Genomic DNA, 17,617 nt, shown 5'->3' on the forward strand with positions numbered 1-17,617 from the left:
ACGCTCCCCACACCCCCCCCCAACACACACACACCCTCCCCCAGACCCCGGGCAGCGCATGTGCCGCCGCAGATCCCGCCCCTCTCCGCCCCGCTCCGCCGCCGCCCCGGGCTCCGCTCTCCGCTCTCCGCTCTCCTCCTCCTCCTCCTCCGTTCCTTTCCGTTTCTCCGCCGTCGGGGCCCGCTGAGCCCGGCGGGTACCCCCCGGAGGCGATGCCCATCCCGGCCCCCCCGCGCCTCCGCCGCCGCCCCGACCCCCCCGCCGCCCCCCGCCGCTGAGCCTGGCCCCGACGAGGCCTCCCCCGGCGGCGCCGCCCGCCCCGGGGCTGCCGCAGCGATGGAGACGGCGGAGAAGGAGTGCGGAGCCCTCGGTGGGCTCTTCCAGGCCATCATCAACGACATGAAGGTAGGGCCCCCCCCCTCCTCAATCCAGCCTCCCCCCCCCCCCATCACCTCCCCATCCCCCCCCTCGACGGTTCCCGGGCAGCGTTTATCCGTCCTTACCGGGAGCCGCGATCCGGCATCGGGCAGCCGCCGGGGCCCAGACAGCGGCACCGGATCGGTGCCGGAGCCCCAAACCGGATTAGCGGAGCTCTAAAGCGAGAGTCAGAGTCCCGACATCAGCTCCGGATCGGTAGCGGAGCCCCACACCGGGCACCCGGAGCCCCACACCGACCATCCAGAGCTCCGAACCGGAGCACCGGAGCCGCGACGTCAGCGCTGGATCGGTACCGGAGCCCCAAACCGAGCACTCGGAGCCTCGACATCAACACCGGATCGGTACCGGAGCTTCATAGCGGGCACACGGAGCCCCAAACCGGGCACCCGGAGCCCGACAGCAGCCCCGGATCGGTTACCGGAGCCCCGCAGCGTTCACCGCACCGAGGGGAGCACAAAGGTCCCCCCTCCCACCCTCCGCCTTCGGTTCCCGCATCCCGTTTTAGTGCTGACCGTGCGGGGGGGGGGGGGTGAGGGGGGGCTGGGGGGGTGGGATGAGAAGGAGAAGGAGTGAAAGAAAAAAAGGTTTATTTTCTATTTTTTCTATATTTTTTTCGATCATTTTTTGGCCGCACGCTCCATCGGGGGTCGGGGAGGGGGGGTTCTCCCCGAGGCTGAGCTTAGCGGGACCAGCAGTGCCCCCTGCACTGGGCTGCAGCTCCCGGAGGCAGAGCCGCGTCCTCCTCCTCCTCCTCCTCCTCCTGCTCTTCCTCCCGCTCCTGTTCCTCACTGCAGCCCAGCCAGACAATGCTGTCATTGGCAGAGCAGGGGAGGTGGGGGGGGGGGGAGAAAAAAATAAATAAATAAAAGCTTCGCTGAGAAAGGGATTAACCCTTTGGGGGCCGGCAGTGTCTGGGGAGGGGGGAGGTGGGAGAAAGCCCCCAAGGGAGAGAATCCCATTCTTTTCTTTTTGTCATGGCAGGGCGATGGGGTGATCCTTACGGGGCAGAGAGGGGTTTGGAGTCCCTGAGCTCCGAGCGTGGAGGTGGGAGCACCCCGTGCCTCAGTTTCCCCATGCTGCCCGTGGGCTCAACCAGCCTGCAGCCACCGTCCCCATGCTGGGGGCTGCGGGGCTGGGAGCCCCTCACTGTGACACCGAGCTGGATTCATTCCTACCGTGGGTTTTTGGTCTTGGTGGAAAAGGCTGAGGAAAGGAAGGGAAAAAGACAACGTGCTACGACATCAGCTCTGCCCACACCGGGCAGCACAGGGCCCTGCAGGTGCTGCGTCCCCATTCCCCTCCCTGTCACCACGTGGGGTCTTGGGGCAACGGAGCCCGGTGGCCACGGGGCAGGGATGGATAATGGCAGCTGGCGAAGGGAACTCATTTTGGTGGCAGTGGGGATGTGAGTGGCTTTTTTGGCACTGTTTGGTGGCTCCAGGGAGGAGGGCAGTGGGGCCATGTGGCGGTCTGTGGGTTTCCTCGTGGTGCCTTTCCCCTGGTGTGCAGCGTCCCCGGGTGACCTTGGTGTGTCCTTGTCCCCCAATGTTGCCTCCGTCGTCCTCGCCCCTGTCCCAGTGTCACTGAGGGAGGGGGATGTGCCCAGTGGAGGTGGCCCTGGGACGTGGGCGTGGGATGTGGTCCCCAGCTGTGATGGCTGTCCCCATGGACCAGAGAGATGTCACCCTGCAAGCAACACGCTCCACGGACGGTTTCCTTACAGACATGGGACTTTTGTGGCCTCCAAAACACTGCTGGATTGCCCCTGCTCCTCCCCCCCCCCATGCCAGCTGTCCCCAGCAGAAACAGAGATGCCACCAAGGCTCACCTCCAGGGTCTTCACAAGCCCCAACGCTGCCATCGGGTGGTGGCAGTGGGATGGCTTTGCCCAGATGGTAGCACCGGGATGGGGACATTGGGGCGGCACCAGGACTTGTGGATGTCACTCACTGAGCTGGCGCCAGGATTGACCTCACCAGGAGGACACTAGGACTGGCTTCTCTGGATGGTGGCACTGGGATGGCCTCGCCGTGTGATGGCACCAGGATTAGCCTTGCTGGGATGGCCGTGCTGGGACCAAACTGGGACTGCTCCTCCTCGTGACACTGGGATGGCCTCACCGAGAGGAGGCTGGGACTGGTTTTGCTGGGATGGCACTGGGATGGTTCCCCGACCCTGGTGACCTGTCCCTTCTACTTCCTTCACCTCTGAGATGAAGACAGCACTGAGACTGGAAGGGGGCAAACCAGGAGGGACGAGGGTGGCGGAGGGAAGGGGCCGTGCTCAGCCTTTATGAGCCATCAGAGTGGGGCGGCGTGGGGGCTCTGCCCAGGGCTCGGGGGTCTCACCATTGCCTTCCCCCCTTTGCAGAGCTCCTATCCCATCTGGGAGGACTTCAACTCGAAAGCCACCAAGCTGCACTCCCAGCTCAGGTGAGCGGCCGGGGCGATGCCACCACCGGCACCGTGCTGGCCCTGTCCCCATGCCTGTGGGGTGACAGCAGTGCTGAGCTCGGTGTCCCTCTCTCTGCAGGACCACGGTGCTGGCTGCGGTCGCCTTCCTGGATGCCTTCCAGAAAGTGGCCGACATGGCCACCAACACCCGAGGTAGGGTAGCCAGTGTCCCCTACGGGATGTCCCCAGATAGGATGTCCCCATGGCTGTGGAGCATCTCCCAGTGTGATGAAGTGCACATCCTGTGGGATGTGGGGTCGTGGGGTCCACCCCCCGAGCGGCGTGTCCCCTGCGTGTCGGCACTCGGCTGTGCCAAGCAGATGGTCCGGGGCTGTTCTGCAGACTGGCGGCATCCAGGGCCATCTGGAGCCGTGCGGGAGGAGGAGGAGGAGGAGGAGGAGGAGGAAGGCAGCAGCTTGAGCCACAAGCAGATTTGTCTTCCAAACCCAGTGGCCCACTGCACTTGGGCGGGGATTAGGGCACTGGGGAGTGGAAGGGGGACGCCTGGCTGTGGTCTGGGGACATGGTGTGGGGCAACCCCACTGCGGTGGGATGAAGGCTCTAATGCCCCACTGGTGGCTGAGGACGTGGGGCTTGAGGTGTCCCTGCTCGTTGGGGGTGTGGAATCGGATTAGGGGCAGCAGGAGGGGGAGGATTGAGGGGATGCCCCTCGTGCTGGGGGCTCTGCAGAACCCCTGGATGCCTGGGGGGCACAACTTGGGGCTCTGGGGGGCAGAGACCCCCAGCCTCCGTGCTGGGATCGCTGCTGGCCTCCGGGTCCCGGCTTTGCAGCACTGCCACCGCGTGGCCGATCTTGGGCTTCAGAGTGAACGCGTCCCATCCATCAATTAGGGGGGCGCAAATTAGGGCCGAATTCGCAGTGCCGCCGCAGAGACGCTTGTTGCTGGGTTCATTACTGAGGGGCCGTCGATCCATTCATCTGCGGGTTTAGCCTGGGACAATCCCCCCCCACCCCCATCCCGCCCCCTCCCAGCACCCAAACGTCCCCAGCGCCGCGCTCAGTGGGACCCCGCTCTCCCCCAGGGGCCACGAGGGACATCGGCTCCGCGCTGACCCGCATGTGCATGCGGCACCGCAGCATCGAGGCCAAGCTCCGCCACTTCACCAAGTAAGTGCTGCCCCTCAGGGCTGCCAGGCTCTGCCCTCACCCCGTTCCCACCCGCTCCATCTCTTTTTTTTTCTTCTTTCCCCCTGTCCCAGTGCCCTGATGGAGAGCCTGATCAACCCTTTGCAGGATAGGATCGAGGACTGGAAGAAAACTGCCAACCAGTTGGACAAGGACCACGCAAAAGGTTGGGATGGGATGGGATGGGATGGGATGGGATGGGATGGGATGGGATGGGATGGGATGGAATTAAATGGAACGTGATGGGATGGGACAAAATGGGATGGGATGGGACAAAATGGGATGGGATGGGATGGGATGGGATGGGATGGGATGGGATGGGGTGGGATGGGATGGGGTGGAATTAAATGAAACAGGATGGGATGGAATAGAATGGATGGGATGAAATGGAGTAAGATGAAATGGAATAGAATGGATGAGATGCGTTGGGAAGGAGTGGTACAGGATGGAATGAAGTGGGATGGGTTGGAATAGGATGGAATGTAATGGGATAGGATAGCACTGAATAGAAAAAGATGAAATAGAACAGAATGGGATGAGACGTGATGGGATGGGAGAGGATGGAATGAAATGGGATGTATTGAGGTGAGATAGGGTGGAATCAAAATGGGATGGGATGAAGTGGGGTGTGATGAGATGAGATAGAATGGAATGGGACATGATGGGATAGGGTGGAATGGAATGGGACATAGTGTGTTGGGATGGAATGGCAAAAGAAGGGATGGGATGGGATGGGATGGAATAGGAATTTGGGGATGGAATGGAATAGAATGGAATGGGACGTGATGAGATGGGACAGGAGGGGAAGAAATTGAGTGGAATGGGACGTCAGGAGGGGATGGAGTGGGACGTGACAAGATGGAATGGGATGGATTGGAATGGAATACAATGGGACGTGATGGGATGGTATGGGATGGGACTGGATAGGACAGACCTGTACGAGGAGGGATGCTCTGGTCCCACCCCTTCACAGCACCCTGTGCCCACAGAGTACAAGAGAGCCCGCCATGAGATCAAGAAGAAATCCTCCGACACACTCAAGCTGCAGAAGAAGGCTCGTAAGGGTCAGCTGGGTGAGGGTTTAGGGTGGGGGTGTGGGGGGACCTTGGCTGTCGTTTCACACGTTCTCTCTCTGTCTCCTTCTCTCTTTCTCCCCTCCACATCCTTCCCGCAGAGCTGCTGGGTAAGTGAAGCGCTGCCCCCGCCCCGGCCCCTCTCTGCTTCCTTATCTGTGTCTCCCCTTGGGACTGGGTGAAGCCAAACCCCACCCCATCCCCAGGTTTCCCCCTTTGCTGAGGGCTGTCCATCTGTCCGTCCGTCCATCCGTGCAGCCCCGCTTTTAGCCTAGCTCAGCTCACAGCCCCTCGGTGACACCCCTGACCGTGGGGACAGCACCCCATCCGTCCTCAGCTCACAGGGGCTCGTCCGTGGGGATGTGGGGCTGATGTCACCGCGTCCCCCGCAGGGAAAGGGGACCTGCAGCCCCAGCTGGACAACGCGCTGCAGGATGTCAATGACATGTACCTGCTGCTGGAGGAGACAGAGAAGCAGGCAGTGCGCAAGGCGCTCATCGAGGAGCGGGGCCGCTTCTGCACCTTCATCACCTTCCTGCAGCCCGTGGTGGTGAGCCCCGGGGTCCCGCAGGGGTTCTGGGGTCCCCACGTAACCTGGGGAGGGGCTGACGCTGTCTCACTTGTCCGGCTGCAGAACGGGGAGCTCACCATGCTGGGGGAGATCACCCACCTGCAGGGCATCATCGACGACCTGGTGGTGCTCACCGCCGAGCCCCACAAGCTGCCCCCTGCCAGCGAGCAGGTCAGTGCGTGGGGTCCTAGGGGGCTATGGGGGGGTGAGTGCAACCTGGGGGGCTCCAACCCCTCCTTGCCACAGGTGATCAAGGATCTGAAGGGCTCCGACTACAGCTGGTCCTACCAGACCCCTCCATCGTCGCCCAGCAGCTCCAGCTCCCGCAAATCGAGCATGTGCAGGTGCGTCGTTCACCCTGGAGATGAGTGGTGGCCCTCGGGTCCCCAGAAGCACAGAGGATCTGGTCTTGGGGGCAGGAAGAAGGATGGGGTGGGGATACAGCGGGATGGGTTGGTGGCCAAGGGCATGCCCCCTCCCTGGGTTTAAGATGTAGGGTGCATGGGGCTCACCAGCATGTCCCCTGTCCCCATCCCTGGGGTGACACCCTCGTCCCTTGTTTCCCCAGCCGTGCCCTGTCCCTGACTGGGGTGGTGGGGAGGCACTGCCTGCGCCGTTCCCACTGACTCACATGCCAAACCTGTGTCTGAAACTGTCCTTTCCTTCCTTTGTCCTCCTGCTGCCCCTCATCCCACACCCTGCCTGCCACCCCCCAGCAGTGTCAGCAGTGCCAAGGGTGGCCTCCCGTGGCCCGGGGGGGCTCAGACCTGCTCACCCAGCTCCACCTATCGCTACCGCAGCCTGGCCCAGCCGGCCAGCGCCGGCACCCGCCTCTCCAGCGTCTCCTCGCACGACTCCGGCTTCATCTCCCAGGATGCTGCCTACTCCAAACCACCCTCCCCGATGCCCTCAGACATCACCAGCCAGGTACAGGGGCAATGGGGGGGGCACAGTGCTCCTGGGCCTCAGTTTTCCCATCTGTAGAATGGGCGCAGTCCACCAACGTGTGCTTCCAGGCATCGCAGGAGATAAATGCTGGGGAGCGCCCACCCTGCTCGGAGGCAGCACTGTGGGTTGTGCAGCAGAAGGGCAGAGAAGCCCCATTTGTGCCCCACTGCTATAGACTGGGCACAGTTCTGAGCCCCATGGCAAGAAAACAGACTGTTTCCAAATTGCCCCAACCTTTTAACGAGCCAATTGGTAGCATCCGCAGAAAAGCGCTGTCCCCTCACCCTGCAGCCTTCCTGGTACTAAGGATGCTCAGGGTGGTGCTGATGCTGCCAGAGGTGCAGCTGCATGGCACCAGCTCACCAGCTCTGTTCTCTCCTCTTGCACTCTCTGCTGTTCCTGGACTGTGGGGCATGCCAGAAGTCCTCCAGCTCGGCGTCCTCAGAGGCCTCGGAGACGTGCCAGTCGGTCAGCGAGTGCAGCTCCCCCACCTCGGTGAGTCCTCACTCTGCTTGACCAAAACAATGAAGCCTTCACCACCTTCCTCTTCCCCTCCTCCTCAAGATGGGCTGTTCCTACATGGGGCAGAGCATCCCAGGCTGGTGCCTACCCCGGCTTGAAAGACGAGGTGCTGCAAGATTCCCCAGCTTAGGCACGGACCTCCTTATTCCCCACACCCTGCTTTCCCCCCACTCACTTCTGGTGCCTTGTTGATTGCAGGATTGGTCCAAGGCCAGCCCCTACGACCAGCCCGTGGTCAGCACCCTACAGCGGCGAAAGGACCGCGTGGAACACCTGCGGGAAGCCGAGATGGGCTCAGCCAGCAGTGTGTACCCAGCCATGGGCAGTGAGGATGCTCCCAGACCCCGAATGTCACCGGCCACCATTGCAGCTAAGGTAGCAGTCATGGGGATGGGTGGTGGGCTCCATGGGATCCCTTAGGGTGCTGACAATCCCTGTCCCCACAGCATGGTGAGGAGGTGTCCCCTGCCGCCAGTGACCTGGCCATGGTGCTGACACGGGGGCTGAGCCTGGAGCACCAGAAGAGCAGCCGGGACTCGCTGCAGTACTCCAGCGGCTACAGCACTCAGACCACCACCCCATCCTGCTCCGAGGACACCATCCCTTCCCAAGGTACTCAGTGGGGCATCCCATTTCCATTCCCAAGTGAGCGTGTGTCCATCCCATTGGCCCTACATGGGATGGATGGAGTGTTTCAGTTGCGTTGAAGGGTTGGGCTGCGTTGCGTGGTCATTGGGATTACAGCCTGGAGTGGGATGCTGTGGGCTGGTGGCCACAGTGGGGAACTACTGGTGTAGGATCACACTGTGGCTGTGGGTGTAGGGCTGGTTCTGGGCAGACTGGGGGGTGTGTGTGTTGGGATCTCGGTGTGTGTGGTGTCATGCCACATGGTAAAGGAGACAACAGGTTGCATTGAGCGTTGTGTGGGGCTGGTGGTGTGGTGTTAATGGAGGTTGGGATGGCGCAGAGTGCCGTGGTGGAAGACCAAGGAAGCACTGAGACCATTGGGGTTGGGTCGTCTGTGAGCACGTTGTGGTGCCGGTGGTTGGGGTGGCTTTGATTGTGTTGCAGTGGGGATGCTTGGGTTTAGCTGTGACTGTGGGGTGGATGAATCCAGTTGTGATGGTCACGGCTGAGCTTATAACATTTTGGTGGAGATCGTTGTGGTCAAGTTAGGTTTGCAGTTATGGGATGGCAATGTGGCAGCAGTGCTTGGGACTGGCCACAGTGGTGTTAGAGGGCTGTAACAGGGCTTGTCAGGCCTCCCCTCTCCTTCTTGTCCTAACCCTACCTCACCCCCAGGTTCTGACTACGACTGCTACTCGGTGAACGGCGACGTGGAGTGCGACCCTCAGAGCGACTTCGACAAATCCTCAACCATCCCTCGCAACAGCAACATCGCCCAGAACTACCGCCGCATGATCCAGACCAAGCGGCCCGCCTCCACCGCCGGGCTGCCCAGCGGCACCAACCTGCCGGCCGGCAGCACCCCGGGGGTGGCCACCATCCGCCGCACGCCCTCCACCAAACCCTCAGTCCGCCGTACCCTCTCCAACGCTGGCCCTATCCCCATCCGCCCGCCCATCGTCCCCGTCAAGACCCCAATGGTGCCCGATTCACCCGTGTACGCCGGCCCGGCGCGGGTGGGCAGCGAGGAGTGCGTGTTTTACTCCGAGGATGCCTCACCCAACCCAATGGATTTTGCCAAAGCGTCGCCCAAACGCTTGAGCCTCCCCAACGCTGCGTGGGGCGGCGGCGTGGCCGACATCTCCGTCTACGCGGCGCACCCGATGGCCGCCGACGAAGAGGAGGACCAGCAGTTGGCCGCCAACAGGCACAGCTTGGTGGAGAAGATCGGCGAGCTGGTGGCTGGTGCCCACGCTCTGGGGGAAGGGCAGTTCCCCTTCCCCACCGCACTGGAGGAGACCCCCGCGCCGCCCCCCGCGCCCGCCATGGACCCCCCGGCCGAAGACATGCTGGTGGCCATCCGGCGCGGCGTGCGCCTGCGCAGGACCGTCACCAACGACAGGTCGGCCCCGCGGATATTGTGATGATGCCCACGGGGACGCGGGGACGACGGACGATGGGGCGGGCGATGCCGGTACCCCAGGCTGCACGGGAACCCTGGTTTCAGTGGGCACGGCCCCCGTGTGTCCTCACACTCGTGATCGCTTTCTGTTGTTCTTTCTTCTCCTTTTCTTCCCTTTTTTGGTTTCTTCCATTCGTTCAATTGAGCGCTCTTTTCTCGCACTCCTTACCTGTGCTCTCTCCATTCCCTTCTGGCTCTGTTCTCTCCACCCCTCCCTCTCCGTTCTCTCAAAGCTCTCTGCTCTATCTGACCTTGTGAGCTTTCTCTCACCCCCTCCATCATCTCCCTCACCTTATTTTACTCTCTCCTTCATGCTTTCTTTCCCTCCCTCCTCCTTTTCTCCTCTTTTCCTTCTTTTCTTCCTCTTTAACTTCTTTGCCTTCCCTCTTCCTTACCTCTTCCGTCCCTCTTCCATCCCTCTTCCTCCTCTTCTCCCTCTTTCTCCTTTTCACTGTTTCTCCATTTCTTTCTCCTTTTTTTACTTCTTTCTTTCCCATTTTCACTCTTTTTCTCTATTTTCTCCTCCTTTCTTTCTCATTTTTTCTCCTTTTTTATTTCTCATTCCTTTTTTTCTCCTTTTTTTCTCCTTTTCTCTTTCTCCTCTTCTTTTTTCCCTCTATTTTTCTCCCTTCTCTTTTTCTTTCTCCCTTTTCCTCCTTTTTTTTTTCTTCCCATTTCTCCCCCCACTTCTCCTTTTCCCTTTCTGCTTTCTCTTCCTCTCCTTCCATCTTCCCCCCCACCCCATCCCCAGCTCTCCCACCTCCATTTCCACCATTCCCTTTCCCCCACCCTTTTCCCCTCAGCACAGGACCCCGTCCATCCCCGGTGTGGCCGGGACCGGGGCAGGAGCAGCGCCAGGAGCGGGGCATCCCCGCCGTCCCCACGTCCCCATCCTGCACACCTCATTTTGGGGCCGGGGCAGCGGGGGGAGCACAGCCCATCCTGTCCCCCCACTGTACATAGCTCACCCGTGTGTCGCATCGCCCATCCCCACCATAGGAATAACGTAGTCCTCCCCAGCCCCGGCCCCTTATCGTGACCAGAAATGCTGATGATGACAAGTGACAAATGTTCGGGGTTGGGGGGAGGGGGGGGAAGGGGTTGTACGGGGGTGGGGGTGGGGGTCTCTTTTGCGTTTTGTACAGAGAACAAAAATTCCTTGGGAAAAAGTAAGAAAAAAAAAAAAATTGTCTTTTGACCGAAGTAACTTTTCTGGTGCTGTTGTTAATTTCTTCTTTTCTTTTTTAATTTTTTTTTTATTTATTTCCCCCCCCGTGTTCCCCTCTCTGCTGCTGCTTCCCCCGTCCCTCGGCCACATTTCTTTCTTTTATTCCTCCCCACCTTTTTTATTTTTATTTTTTTAATTTTTTTGTGGTAATCCCCCCCACCTTGTTTCCCACCCAGCCCTTGATTTCAGTAGTCACTGCTACAAGTAACGAATGCACTGTGAAGATTCCAGTATTAATAAAGGTTGTACTGTAATTAACAGCCTCGTCCATGGTGGTCTGTGAGGTCACGGTCCCCCTGTGGTCGAACCCAACGATATCGTGGGGCGGTTCCCCCGGGAGGAACCACGGGTGATGGGATCCCATTGCAACGTGACATCTCTGCTCCCTCCCCGGGGTGTCACCTGCACCACCCTAATAATTACAGGGTGATTTCCCAACGGTGTGGGGGCAGCCACCCTGCCCAACCCATTGCAGCATGGAGGGGCTGAGCGCCCGCAGCGTGCTGGTGACGGGCTGCGATGGGGGCATGGGGCTGGGGCTGCTCAAACGCTTCCTGGAGCTGCCCACCCCCCCGCAGCTCCTCTTCGCAGCCTGCACCGACCCTGAGGGGAAGGTGGGGACGGGGGACGGGGTTCCTGCACTGGGGATGAAGTGGTGGTGAGAGTGCTACTGTGTCTGTGGTGGGGCGAAGTGCTGCTGCCCTGGGATGTGGGCTTGGGGGGATTGGGAAGGGGAATATGATGTGTGTAGGGTGGAGAGGGAGGATATGTGAGTTTGGGGCTTTGGTTTTTTTGCATCTTTTGGTACAGAGAATCATAAGTTTAGTGTCCTGGGGGGGTTCTGGTTAGCCCTGTATGACGGTGGCATCATCCATGGTGGCTCTGGGGACAGGGGTTTTGGAGGTGTTGGCTTTGGGGGTCATGGCTTTGTAAGTGGGACCCGGTGGGCACGGAGCTGCAGGGTCTCACCCCAAATATCTCCCCTGGGCTCATTGGGTTTTGCCACCCACCTGCTGCATGGGCATGGGGCTGCCCCCAGTCCATGCCCCCTCCCCCCCGTTCTCCCTTCAGGCTCTCAATGAGATGGCTTTGGGCATGCCCAACGTCGTGATCCTGCCCCTAGGTAAGTGCTGGGAACAGGATGTCCTGGGGTTGAAGTGCACCTGTGGGGGGCCATGCAGAAAGCATGACTGAAGCAAGAACTTGAGTCCCTTCCTTTGGGACCAGACGGATCCTGAGCACGGCCCCCAGCATGTCCCTGTGTCCCACGCAGATGTGACGGACCCCAGCAGCATCCAGGCTGCGGTGGGGAGGGTGCAGGAGGAGCTGCGTGGTGCTGGCCTCAACCTCTTGATCAACAGCTCCGGGGCCAGGAGGCACAGCACGCTGGCTACTGAGACTGCTGAGAACATGGCCCTCATCTATGCCACCAACACCATCGGGCCCCTGCAGACCAGCCAGGTAGGGCCACGTGCACCCCCACCCCAAAGGATGGGGATAAGGGATGGGGTGGTGATGTCCGTACCCCGCAGGCATTCATGCCCCTGCTGAAGGAGGCAGCTGAGGCACAAAGGGGGCAGGGGCTGAGCTGTGGTAGAGCGGCCATCGTCAACATCTCCAGCATCCTGGGCTCCATTGAGGTGGCGGAGGCGTGGGATGAGAGGCAGGATGTGTCCTACCGCTGCAGCAAGGTACGTCCAGGGTGAGGTTTGGGGATCACCTTCTTTGGATTCCCCCCTTTATGGGCACAGTGATGCCACCCTGTGATGGTAACGGTGGTGCCCCCTCAGGCTGCGCTCAACATGCTCACCAAGTGCCTGGCCCTGGAGTATGGTGACAGTGGGATCCTCTGCGTGTCCGTGGATCCTGGCTGCGTGGTACCGCCACCAGGAGACGGGACGGTGAGTGATGGGGCATGAGCAGAGGCCACCACCAGCTTGGTTTGATAATGCTCCATGGATATCCCATCCCCATAGACATCCTACCCACTGATACATCCCCTTTCTGTGGACATCTCTCCCCAGTGGGCATCCTTCCCCTTGGACTTCTACTCATGGACATCCTTTCCTCGTGGATATCCTACCTGTTGATTTCTCTCCCCCCTGGGCATCCTACTCATTCATACTCCTCTCCTTCCCTCCCTGAGGACATAATACCTCCCCAGGGACAGCCTTCTCCATCACTATCCCTCCAATGTGTATCCCTCCCCATGTACATCCCTTCCCCATAGACATTCAACCCATGGACACCCTTCTCCATGGAAATCCTTCCTATTAATATCCCTCCCATGGCCAAGCCTTCCCCATGGGCACCCCTTCCTTATGGATATCCCTCCTGACGGACACCCTTCCCCACCAGATGTCCCTCCCACGGGCATCCCTTCCCCACAGCCACCCATCCCACAGGACCCTCCTGGTTCACATGGGTGCTGTACACAATTCTCACCTCTTCCACCAAATCCTCTGGCATTATTTTCCCTTTTCCATCGGAGCTTGCTTGTCAGCAGAGGGCACCCCGGCCCCGTGCTCAGAGCTGCATCACAAACACGAAGGGAGGCAGCACCGTGGGGTTTCCCCACCCCACAGAGGAACCCAGTGCTGATGAGGCCAGAGACCCAACGTGCGGAGGGACCGATGGATTACTAATTACGCACCATTAATCAAAGGCAGTCGGGAGTGAGAGTCCTTTCTCATGTCCCTGAGGGCTCACCCCATGTCCTTAACCCCACAGGGACCGGTGACATTGGAAGAGAGCACCCAAGGCGTCCTGCAAGTCCTTGCCAACCTCTCAGCCACCAGCAATGGCACCTTCTGGGACTGGAGGGGACGGAGGCTGCCATGGTGACCTCAGCATCCATGTCCCCAGCTGCCGAGCTCAATAAAGGCTGCTGATGGCCACAGACATGCTTGCTCAGTGGAGTTAGGAGGCCCTCTGTGACGGGGCCACCAAGCTGGGAAGGGGCTGGAGCTGGGGATGGCCACGGGGACAGATGTCCATGGGGAGGGATGTGTAAGGTGAGGGGTGTCCACAGGGAAGGATGTCCAGGGGTAAGACGTCCAGAGATGTCCATGGGGAGGTCTTTATGGGGAGGGATAATCATGGGACGGTTGTCTATGGGGAGGGATGTCAATGGAGAGGGATATATATACTGTGAGAGATGTACATGGGGAAGGGTGGCTACTGGGAGGGGTGTCAGTGGGGATGGATGTCCACGGGGAGGGATGAGCATGGGGAGATACATATATGGCAAGGGATGTCCATGGGGAAAGGTCCATAGGAAAGGATGTATACGGGGAGGGATGTCCATAGGTAGGATGGCCAAGGGGAGGGATGTCCACAGGGAGTGAAGCCCATGGGGAAGGATGCTGCAGCTTATTCCACAGGGCAAACACAGACATGAAGGCTGGATGCAGCCACCCCCTGCTCTGAGCAGAAGCTCTGAAACCATAGCCCTCGGGCATCCCGCAGCCCTCACCCACCGAGCCCAGCTCCCCTAATCAGGCATCCTGACCGCTGGCTGCTGCTGACGGTTTGTTTTCTGCTGATCCCACCGGCAAACATTCTTCCCACTCCAGCATCTGTGAGGTTGCTTTTATTTCCAGCAGTCCCAGCCTGGGGGCACGTGAGCATCCTCCCTTAGCGAATCAGGAGACGTGGAGACATCTCAAGAGGGTTCTTGGAGAACTGTGAGGCCAACTATTTGCCACTGGAATGCTCTGGGAAAGCTGGGGTCATGGCATGACATGGAGATAGCCAGCATCTGTTCCACCTGGAGTTATAGATCCGTATTTCCTTCAGAAAGCCAAAGGGAGGGGACTCACTCCCAAAATGACACGGCAGACACGATGGCTCTGCTTCTCCTCGCTGCAGTTAAGGTTGGAGCGCTAGGACGTTACTTGGTGCTTCACGAAAGCCGAGGGAGTGGGAATTAAAACATTGTACAAAAGGAGAGGGAGCACGCACTGCCAACACCCCCCAAAGTGTGCCTTCCTCCTCCTCAATGGGTCAGCATTAAGCGTAGTCCCAGCGACCTGGGCAGAAGAGATACAGATCACAAGGGGAAAGGAACCATGGAGATTTCCCCCCCCCCACCCCCCATCCCCACGGTGCCCCCCAGCACTCACAGTGCTCCCCGAAGAGCATCCGCAGGACCTTGAGGCAGTTGTCCAGCAGTGCCTTGGGGCGCACGGCCTTGTGCCGGCTCTCACCACTGTGCAGCTGCTTCACCACGTCGGCCACCACCGCGTCCACGTCGCTCTGCGGGGACAGGGGACAGGTCTGAAGTGTGGAAGAGGAGAATTCCACCACTGAACAATCGATGGCAGATGTGGGGCACCCCCCCAGTGCTGCCCACCGCTGACATCCAGCCACGCAGGGCATCCTGTGGAATCACCAGGGTTGGAAAAGACCTCCAAGAGCAAGGGCGGTAGTCATTAGGCTTCAGAGTTAACAAAGTCTGCGTAAGGGGCAAAAACATGTTCTTTCTGCATTGGCCGGGAATCGAACCCGGGCCTCCCGCGTGGCAGGCGAGAATTCTACCACTGAACCACCAATGCCAGATGTGGAGCTCTTTCCCCCCAGCTCTGCTCCACATCTGGAGCTGCATGCAGTCAGCTCGACCCTCAGCCCTCCGCCCACGATGTCCCTTCCGCCGTGGGGCGGCCCTACCTGCCGGTACCCGCTGTACTCCACGCCCAGGGCATCCAACAGATGCATCAGCTCCTGCGTGTACCCGCGGGACGGGTGTTTCTCCGGCAGCACCTCCACGATGTGCAGCACCGCCTGGGAGCACACGTGGAGCCACAGGTAGCGCAGCGACGCCTCCGACACCTTTCCATGGCGCTGGGGGGAACAACGGGTGGTGGTGGTGGTGGTGGTGGCTGAGACCCTGCTGGATGGAGACCCCCTCCTCCCCTCCCTGCCCCCCACTCTCACTCAGTGTCCCCGATGGGAGCTCACCAGCCGGGTCACGTTGGCCGTCCGCAGCACCTCCTCATGCTGCACCCAGACGGTGTAGTTAATGGGGAAGTTGTGCTTCTGGAGAGGTGGAGAAGAGTGTCAGGGCCACCGGTGTGCCCACAGCTGCGCCACCAATGTACCACTACGGTCCCTGTGTCTATGTCACCAGTGTCCCACTAGCTGAGCCACCAGGGTCCCCAGAGCGTTGCCACCCGCATCCCTCCAGCTGTGCCAATAGGGTCCCCATGTCTGAGCCACTGGTGTCCCAGCAGCTGTGCCACCAGTGTTCCCATACCTATGTCACCAGGGTCCCCATATCTATGCCACCAGGGCCCCCCAGTCTGTGCCACCAGGTTCCCACCAGGGTCCCCACAGCTGCGCCACCAGGGTCCCCAGGGCAGGCACCCTGCTTTGGGGGCCGCCCCATAGGGCCACCAGAGAGTGGCTCCGGGTGCACGCCCAACTCTGGGGAGCCTGGGGACACATGGCAGTGTGGCAGGGTAGGGGGACAGGGCCGTACCATATACTGCAGGCGCATCTCATAGCGCAGCTTGTCCTGCAGCAGGCGGGCGAGCTCGCATTCCCCCAGCGCAGCCACCTCCAGCCCCAGCACGGCCAGGACACCTGCGGAGCAGCATCATCCCAGGGGGACATCTGTCGCCCACCCCCTCCTCCTTGGGGTGGCATGTGTCTGTCCGTCCCCCTCCCCCCCCCCCCCCCCCAAGTCCCAGTGATGTCTACTCACAGAGGACGGCCGCGCAGCCCTGGTGCATGGTGACCAGCGGTGGAGCCTACATGGTCGGTGGGTGCCGGTGGCCTCCTGGGTGCTCAGGAAGGGGTGACAAGGGATGGTGTTCTGCGGTGGCCCCCGACAGCTGACCCCTGCCATAGGGGGGGGTCAGGCCCCCTCCCCGGCCGCCAGCGCTGTCTTGTCCTGCGGGGAGGAGGCAGGTCCTTGGGCTATCAAAGAGTGTGGGAAGGTCCCTCGCAATGTCCCCTGCGTGTGGGGTGGAAGCTGGAGACAGAGAGCCCTGCATGCCGTGCACAGTGTCCCTCACTAATGGAAGGGTGGTGTCCCCACGGTCATACGAAGGCGGATACACCGCTCTCCCAAGCAAAGGGACCACAGTGAATCCCCATCCAAAGTGGGGGGGGGGGGGGGGGGGGGCATGTCCCTGCACCATATCCCCACACGAATAGGGTCAGGCTGTGTCCCCAGGCAGTGCTGTCTGCCAGGACCCCATGCGGGGGCGGTGTCATATCCCTGTCCCCAAGCAGAAGCCACGCCATGTCTCTATAGCGTCCCCACGCAGTATCCCTACGCAGCATCCCGTGCCGTGCCCCCACGTCCAGTGTCAGATCCCCATGCGGGGCCCACGCCGTGCCCCCCCCCCCACACTGTGTCCCCATTCCCAGGTGAGGGCTGTGCCCCGTCCCTGCGCCATGTCCCCACGCGGCGGTTACACCCCACGTCCCTAGACAGCGGTCCCACGCAGACAGCCACGCCACGTCCCCACGTGGGGGCCGTGCCAGCCCCCCTCCCCCGACCCCTCGTCCCGCAGCCCCACTCGCGGTGTCCCGCGGACCCACCTGGCGCGGCGCTCGGGGCCGTCTCCCCGCGGGCGGTGGCGGTGGCGGCGGGGCCGGGAGGAGGGCGGGGGGCGGGCGGGGCGGCGGCGGGGCCGGGCCGGGAGCGGCGGCGGGGGCGTGTAGGGCTGGGGGGGTGGGGGCACATTGAGAGCCGTCGGGTGCCCCGGCGATGCTTCCCCCCCCCCCCACTCCCTTCCCTCCACTCTCCTCTCCCCCCACACTCCACCCCGGGGATGCTCGGCCAGCCCGGCTGCGTGGCAGCGGTGGGCACAGCCCCACGCAGGGGGATGAGGATGCCCCTCCCAGAGCCCAAAGGGACGTGCCCTGCGCTGGGTGACCTGACACACACGCACCCCAAAGGCTGCGGGACAGACCGCACAGGGCCGCCCGGGGGGGGGGGGGGGGGGGAAGGAGTCACGGAGCTCAGGTCAGCGCTCCCAGGGAAAGGCGTGGGAAGGAATGCGCGGCCGCCTGCGGGCAGCGCTGGGATTCCCCTGGCACCGTGACACGGAGGATCCGCTGCCAAGCAGCCCCGGGCACAGCCCCCCGTGTCCCCTCCTCCCGGCTCCGCGAGCTGGGCCGGAGGAGAGGAGGAAGAG

General features: G+C 61.3%; 3 protein-coding genes and 1 non-coding gene across 12 annotated transcripts; 2 read left to right on the plus strand and 2 right to left on the minus strand.

Annotated features, from left to right (window-relative positions):
• The first annotated feature begins 103 nt into the window (after positions 1-103).
• Positions 104-9,818, plus strand: MTSS2 (MTSS I-BAR domain containing 2). Of its 6 annotated transcripts, none has more exons than XM_065733427.1 (14): positions 104-405; positions 2,809-2,870; positions 2,971-3,044; positions 3,936-4,020; positions 4,113-4,204; positions 5,028-5,111; positions 5,504-5,661; positions 5,746-5,853; positions 5,929-6,026; positions 6,399-6,609; positions 7,051-7,125; positions 7,351-7,527; positions 7,599-7,764; positions 8,455-9,818. In XM_065733427.1, the coding sequence occupies exons 1-14, from the start codon at positions 337-339 to the stop codon at positions 9,201-9,203; spliced, it is 2,208 nt and encodes a 735-aa protein (XP_065589499.1). In that variant the 5' UTR covers positions 104-336; the 3' UTR covers positions 9,204-9,818. The 6 variants fall into 6 exon arrangements, with proteins under 6 accessions (XP_065589499.1, XP_065589500.1, XP_065589503.1 ...); XM_065733428.1 differs by having other exon boundaries at positions 6,402-6,609; XM_065733431.1 differs by having other exon boundaries at positions 6,483-6,609.
• Positions 9,819-10,901: 1,083 nt separating this feature from the next.
• On the plus strand, positions 10,902-13,359 carry LOC136046753 (C-signal-like). The gene is made up of 6 exons (XM_065733484.1): positions 10,902-11,083; positions 11,541-11,592; positions 11,743-11,930; positions 12,002-12,160; positions 12,260-12,370; positions 13,200-13,359. The coding sequence occupies exons 1-6, from the start codon at positions 10,946-10,948 to the stop codon at positions 13,311-13,313; spliced, it is 762 nt and encodes a 253-aa protein (XP_065589556.1). The 5' UTR covers positions 10,902-10,945; the 3' UTR covers positions 13,314-13,359.
• A 686-nt stretch (positions 13,360-14,045) lies between these two features.
• On the minus strand, positions 14,046-17,089 carry IL34 (interleukin 34). Of its 4 annotated transcripts, none has more exons than XM_065734273.1 (7): positions 17,019-17,089; positions 16,174-16,362; positions 15,949-16,052; positions 15,429-15,506; positions 15,138-15,311; positions 14,594-14,726; positions 14,046-14,500 (listed from the first exon to the last, which is right to left on the minus strand). In XM_065734273.1, exons 2-7 carry the CDS (start codon positions 16,199-16,201, stop codon positions 14,481-14,483), a joined length of 537 nt encoding a protein of 178 aa, XP_065590345.1. In that variant the 5' UTR covers positions 16,202-16,362; positions 17,019-17,089; the 3' UTR covers positions 14,046-14,480. The 4 variants fall into 4 exon arrangements, with proteins under 4 accessions (XP_065590345.1, XP_065590346.1, XP_065590344.1 ...); XM_065734274.1 differs by having other exon boundaries at positions 16,174-16,388; positions 17,019-17,053; XM_065734272.1 differs by having other exon boundaries at positions 16,174-16,425; positions 17,019-17,033.
• On the minus strand, positions 14,955-15,025 carry TRNAG-GCC (transfer RNA glycine (anticodon GCC)). The gene has a single exon. It is a non-coding gene; the product is annotated as a tRNA-Gly (tRNA).
• Positions 17,090-17,617: the final 528 nt, after the last annotated feature.

Source organism: Cyrtonyx montezumae, unplaced genomic scaffold (assembly GCF_038088225.1).
Source record: "Cyrtonyx montezumae isolate F1298 unplaced genomic scaffold, pur_monq_1.0 scaffold_17, whole genome shotgun sequence".
Lineage (NCBI taxonomy): Eukaryota > Metazoa > Chordata > Aves > Galliformes > Odontophoridae > Cyrtonyx > Cyrtonyx montezumae.